At 40.3% G+C, this 7,064-nt stretch overlaps 1 protein-coding gene across 1 annotated transcript in view; it reads left to right on the forward strand.

The window, feature by feature from the left end:
* Positions 1 to 5,503, forward strand: part of LOC111539442 (collagen alpha-4(VI) chain-like) — a 101,035-nt gene extending 95,532 nt beyond the window's left edge. Inside the window, 1 exon segment of the mRNA XM_023207245.2 lies at positions 4,978 to 5,503. Within this exon segment, the coding sequence (XP_023063013.1) occupies positions 4,978 to 5,150 (173 nt within the window). The 3' untranslated portion in view covers positions 5,151 to 5,503.
* Positions 5,504 to 7,064: the final 1,561 nt, after the last annotated feature.

Consider the following 7,064-nt stretch of genomic DNA (forward strand, 5'->3'; position numbering starts at 1 on the left):
GAATGTGCCTAGATGATTCTCCATCTGGGGCTACTAGCTAAGTGGCCATGGGAGTTATTTACTCTCTCGGTGACTCAGTTTTCTGCTCTGTAAAGTGGGGATTATATGAGTCCCTACCTCATAGGTTTGAGAATACAACTTGGTAATTCATGTGTTTGCCACATAGTATGTATCCACACAAGTTAGTTGTTAAGATGCTGATGATACATGCAACCTTTCAGATTTCAAAGCAAACACATGTCCAAAATAAATAACAAAATTAGACAGACAGGAATACCACCTCCTTAGGCTAGAATATTAAACACAGAAGAACTTACCTTGTTGGTTCTTATGTTTTCGGTATAGAATATCCTCAGGTAATCTTACTAAGGTAGTGATTTTCCGTCTTGATTGTACACTAGAGTCACCTGGGGATCTTTAACAATTGCCCTCAGCCCAAATCAGTCAATCTCTGGGTGTGGGACTTACCCAGTGATTCCACTGAACAACCAAGAGTGAGAACTACTGCTTTAAGGCATTCTTTCTTATAAAAATCAAGATGGAAAGGATGGAGGAGGGCTTCCCAGTCAACCAATCCAATCCCATTCACAGACAAAAACTGAGGTTTGAAGGCCCCCAATACTCAGCTGCTCTGTTGCTATGTGGCTCTGGCCAGTTTCCTTTCTGTTTTCATTCTAAGGCCATTCAAAACCCTCACCATCTCCTCAAGATCCTTCCTCCACGCCTCTTCCTCTAGCAGATATGCCCCCCTCTTTTTTTATTCTTTTCAAAAGAAATAAAGGTGACCAAACACGACCTCCTGCAACTTCCTGTATTTCTGCAAGCCTCTCTTCCTGCCCTCCCATTGGAGAAGAGAACTGGCTCTTCTCTTATTCTGAGTTGTCAAGAAAGACCAAAGGGCTCTCTTCCAGACCTTGTTGACTTGCGCTCCTTGGGATTTGGCACTGTTGGCCACTACCTTCCTCATTAAACCCTCTCCTCTCACAGCTTTGGAGACAACATTTTCCTCTTGTTCTTCTATTCTGGCCAGTCCGTCTTTTGGGCTCCTCTTCCCAGATCCACCTTCACAGGGGGATTCAGGTTTTGTGGAATTTATACAATTTTGGGGCCCTCTTTAAGAAAAAGATTAAAAATTTATTAAAATTAAGTGAAAAGTGAATATTCATTTAGAAGAGGCTTATGCAAATGATTTACTCTGAAGCCTAGGCTTTTTTAATATCATAATCAATCTGCCACACCCTTCCCCACGATTCTTTCTTCAGTCCTCCAAACACTCTGCACACACCACACTACTTAGGCATGCTTCCCCGCCTCCGCCCACAACATCAACTATCCCCTCTGTGCTGGTGACTCTCAAATCCATATCTTCCACTTTAACTTTCTCCTGTGCTATAGCCTAGTGTATTCAATTACCCTCCAGATCGTTCCACTGGACTTGCCTGCCGTTACATCAAACCAACTTAGTTCAACCATCCCAACTCATTGTCTTTCCCATTCAAATCTCCTTCTCTTCCTTTACCAACTATCTTTATTTGTATGAACCACCACTGGCCCAGGAATGGAAAGCCAAAACTCAGTATTATTTTTAAAAAATTAATTAATTAGATTTAGGAGTGCAAGTACATGTGGATATGTTGCATATTGGTGAAGTCTGGGTTTTTAGAGTACTCATTACCCAAATAGTGTACATTGTACCCAAAAGATAGTATCTCATCCTACACACCCTTGCCCCCGCCCCCACCCTCCCACCATTTGGAGTCTCCAATGTCTTATTCCACTCTGTATGTTCACATATACCAATCATTTATCTCCTACATATAAGTGAGAACACGCAGTTTTTGACTTTCTATTTCTGTATCATTTCACTTAGGATAATATCCTCCAGTTCTATCCATGTTGCTGCAAAAAACATGATTTCATTCTTTTTTATGCATGAGTAGTATTCCATGTTATATATACCACGTTTTTAATCCAATAATTCATTGATAAGCATTTAGGTTGATTCCATGACTTTGCTATTGTGAATACTGCTCCCATGGGCATATGGGTGTAGGTGTCTTTTTGATAGAATAATTTCTTCTCCTTTGGGCAGATACTCAGTAGTGGAGATGCTGGATTGACGAGTAGTTCTATTTTTAGTTCTCTGAGAACTCTTCATACTGTTTTCCATAATGATTGTACTAATTTACATTCCCACCAGTAGCGTTCCCTTTCTCCACATTCTCACCGACATCTGTTGTTTTTTGACTTTTTAATAATAGTCATTCTGACTACTCTAAATGCTATCTCATTGTGGCTTTAATTTGCATTTCTCTGATGATTATTGATGCTGAGTGTTTTTTCACATTTGTTGACTGCTTGGATGTCTTCTTTCAAAAAATGCCTGATTGCCCAATATTACTCTAGTTGACTTCTTCTCCCTTGCCTCCTGCTGTCTAACTGGTCTCCTTTCTTCCAATTTGTCCTCCTTCCAATTCCATTCTAAACAGCTGATTGACATTTCTAAAACACAAATATGGTTGTGTCACTTCTCCTCTTCTATGGTTCCTCACTGTTTATAAGATAATGTCCAGGTGCCTGTGGAAGACACATGGGCCTTTACAATTAGACCCCTGCTTTGGTCCTCTGGGTCTTTACTGGCCGCCACTTCCCTGCATATGCCTTTCGTGGCCCTTATGCCCTGCGATTTATTCCAAAGCGCTGTACCATTGATTACTTTCACATGACTGTATTTCCTCCGCAGTGTCCACGTGGACTGTATCTACTCATCTTTTACTACTCAGCTCAAGTTTCACCTCTCCTTAGAGTTTTTTCTATGCCCCCAGGTAGTTTTAAATTTTCACAGCCTCCTTGGTGCTCCTGAATCTTAAGCCAAATTCTGCCATAGCACCTGCTACTTTTCATTGTGAAGAATTATGCTTTACCTGCTACCTGTGAAGAATTAAATGAGTTATCTCTCTTCACAGGTGCCCAGCTGATCTTGGTACATTTTCAATTTCAGTGTTATATCCAAAGCACACAGACCAATTTTTTGGTTTTCCCCTCCAAGTAGGGCTATAAGACTTATATACGTCAGGAAATAGAATAAGCTGGAGCAAAATTATAATTTCACTGTAGCTCCTCTTCATATCTGCCAACTCTTTTCTTTTTCTTTACCTTTATCTTTCTTTACTCCTGGTTTCCATGAACTACTGTGAGTAAAATTGTTACTGCCACTGCATAGTTCTTCCAAGAAACAAAGGTTAATATTCATGGTAAAAAATAAAGCCAAATATAAGACTGGGGCCTAGTAATAATTGCTTGGGTAAAAATTTGTTGGCCCTCAATGCCTTAACATACTGGTAAAAGAAAAATTAAGACTAGTGGTATTCTGAGTGTTAAGCTACAAAGATAACTTAGAGATAATTAGCATAAAGCATGAAGGACTCATTCACCTATAGCTGTACTGACCAATACAGTAACTGCTAGCTACATTGGCTATTTACATTTAAATGTAAATAATTCAAAATTAAATAACATTAAAAGTTCAGTTCCTTGGTTGCACTAGCCACATTTCAAATGATCAACAGCCACATGGGAGTAGTGGCTACTGTACTGGATAGCACAGATTTTCCACTATTTCAAACATTTCATCATTATAGACAGTGCTACTCTAGCAGTATAATTTAGGAAGAGCAGTCCCTGTCTGATTGTCTCCCAGACCCAAAGCAAAAGTGGAGGTTCTAAAGATGACAGAGTGTCCCTAGGAAAAGTGATGGATATGTTTGAATGAGATCTTGGTTTGTCAGTTCAGAATCAGTTGTAATGGCAGAGGATGGTGCCAGCTGATAACTAAGCCCTGAGTCTGTTTGTTGGCTCTAGAGAGTATAGCAAAGAGCTCACCATTGGAGAGTTTTTCTGTTGACAATGACAGGTTTTTGAATAAACATTTCTCTTGCTTCTCCTGGGCCTGTACTGCTTGTTGTCTTATACCCTCCAGAGTAGGGGTCATAGAGTGAGCAAATTCAAATATGAGTACTCAAAGCATAGGGCAATTTCCATGATCAATTTCTTAGCATACTAAGAGCATATCTCACCCCTGTGGGTACAGTACATCCGGTCGCCTATCCTAGAAAACTAGTCTGTGCCGATTACACTACTGGGAGGTTAGCATATAGTTTAACAGAAATGAACCATGAATTTTAAGGCTTGCTTTTTGAAGACAGTCTCCTCTTTATTTAAGGGTACTTGGAAGGCCTAGGAGGAACTACGGGGAGGATGGCAGCATTCTGTGCTTTAGGGCCAACCTGGGTCAGAAATACTTCTATGTGATACAAAGGATACCCAAGGAAATCTGTTCTCCCTAGAAGTTGAGGTGGGGAGGGTTATATACCTGGGAAAATCACTGCCTCATGTAAAATTCAGGGAGTCCCAGATCTTGCTTTCTTGTAATGTGTTGATGTTCAATGCTGTTTTTAATTTTTCAGGAACATCATGTTTTTCCTTTAATAGATGTCTTAATTTCTCAGGCAAGAGTCAGGGTACTGTAAATAATAAATAAGCTAGATTTGCTTAGGTCATTAGAAGACTGCAGGCAAGGGATTGGGATGGTTTGCAAAAGGAGGGAAAGCAGCTTAATATGCAAGTGAGGAGTGCTCAGTATCAGAGAGATTTATTAATATTCATTCCTTTATTCACTCATTTATAGATTATCTGTGGCATGTCTTCTAGGTACTGTGCAAAGTCATAGCTATAACTATGTTGCACCTTTCACATATGTTATATGACACTTTATGACATACTTGTGATATAGAAGTTTTTTAAAATATTGCTTTTATAGCTGAGGAAATTGAGGCTCTGAGGGGTTAAATTACTTGCTCAAGGTCACAGAACTAATTGGTGGTGAGGCTGAGATTCATTCTCATGCCTGTGACTCCAAACCACTGCTCTTTTTCTGTCATGCTTATGCAGGAAATTCAGCTCTCTGTTTTGTTGCAGGTCCTTGTTCCATGGATCCAATAGAAGGTGAGTGCCAGGATCACACCCTGAAGTGGTATTACAACAAGGAGGAACGGGTTTGCCAGCAGTTCTGGTATGGCAGCTGTGGGGGTAATGCCAACCGGTTTGAAACCAAGGAAGAATGTGAGGCTCAGTGTGTCCCAGTACAGTAACAGTCCAGGCAGAGCCCTGTTACTGCTAAAGGCAGAGCTTTTAATGCTGATGAAATGGAGATTACCCTGGCTGAGGCAGGACCTCACAGCTCAGAAGTGACACAGCCCGTTCCAACACCTTGGACATCAGATTCCTAAACGCCTGAATGTTTTCCTGCCAGCAAGGACTTGGGCCAGATGATTTGTGACTTGAGGACTGAATTCTAATAGTTGAAAAAGTAACTGAAAGATATTTAAATAAATTAGAACTGAATGAAAAAGAAACTTGAACTTGACCTATAATATTTTAAAAAAATTTTGAGGTGCTATGTAGCAAAATAAAAATCAGTGTAAGGAGTGAGAAACACCTAATTCAGAAATGAATTGAAACTTGTTTTTTTTTTTTTTTTTTCCCACCAGAGAATAAGGAAATATTAGTCAAAGACAGGGCATGGAAAAAGGGACATCTAATGTGAATGAACTTCATCCTTACTACTTAATGCAGATAAATAAAGGCATTCTTTATTGAATCATTTGGCATGAGACTGTGTGATTCTTGCTCACTGCAATCTGGGCTTGACTTTGTGACATAGTGGTTGATGAAGAGACAGCAGTGATTTTTCCATGAGACCAACCCTTTGGCATCCGTTATAGTGATCACTGTCCTTCAAAACATGGTGACTAAACAATTAAGGCTGACATTATTGATGAAAAGTGAAATGAAAGGTTTACATTTACCACGGATGAAACATTTTGCAGCAAATACATTAAGGACAATTGTGTTTTTTGTGAGATCTTCCTCTGCCTCATGGCTTGATTCTTTGGGCCTCTAACCATGGACTCAGCTTCCAGACAGAATTGGGAACTACGTGGAGGAGATCTGTGGGGCATTGAGGATGCATGGTTTGGGGTCTTTGTAAGATCATGCATTAATCAGCTGGGGCTGACATAGCAAAATACCATGGGCTTAAACCAGAGAAATTTATTTCTCACAGTTCTAGAGGCTAGAAGTTCAAGATCGCAGCACCGAGGGCGCTCTTCCTGGCTTGCAAATGACTACCTTCCCGCTGGGTCCTCACATGGCCTTTCCTCAGTGCATGCTCATAAAGACAGCACGAGAGAAAAGACCCAAGCTCTTTGGTGTCTTTTTTTTTTTTCATTTGAGACAGGACCTCACTATATCAATATTGCCTTGGCTAGCCTCAATGTCTTGGGCTGAAATGATCCTCCTGCCTCAGTCTCCTGGATAGCTAGGACTATAGGCATAAGCCACTGCACCTGGCTCTGGTGTCTCTTCTTATAAGCACACAACTCTTATTGGACTAGGGACCATTCTTATGATCTCATTTAACTGTAATTACCTCCTAAGGCCCTAAATACAACTATAGCCACATTAGGGGACCATATGAATTCTGGGAAAACACAAACATTCAGTCCATAACTGATCGCAAGCAGCTGGTTGTCCCCCAGGGACACAGGGTGGCATTGCTGTCTGGGAAGTTCCTGGTTCCGTAAGTGTGATTGCTATAATCCGTGTGTTCCTCCGCACAGTCTGCTAACATAGCAGGTGGGATGGAAACAGCTTTATACAAAGTGTTCGAAGAAGCACATTTTAAATTCTATTTTTACAACAATCATTTTAATATGATCACGAAAGGATGACTGTGTTCATTGTAGCAAATCTGTAAGTTACAGAAATGCACCTGGAAAAAATAAAGACCACCTATAATCTTTTCTCTCAAAGGTAACCGTTTTGATATAATCCAGGCTTTTTCTAATGAATGAATACACTATCTTCATTGTATTCTTTTTCTTCCTTAACACAGTCCATGTAACTGATTTTCGATGGGAATTAAATGGCAGATGCTCCATCCTCCCACAGAGCCACTCATCATATGAATGGGTATATGCATTTCTCTGTTTTAGGAAAAACTT

This window comes from Piliocolobus tephrosceles, chromosome 2 (genome assembly GCF_002776525.5).
Source record: "Piliocolobus tephrosceles isolate RC106 chromosome 2, ASM277652v3, whole genome shotgun sequence".
NCBI lineage: Eukaryota > Metazoa > Chordata > Mammalia > Primates > Cercopithecidae > Piliocolobus > Piliocolobus tephrosceles.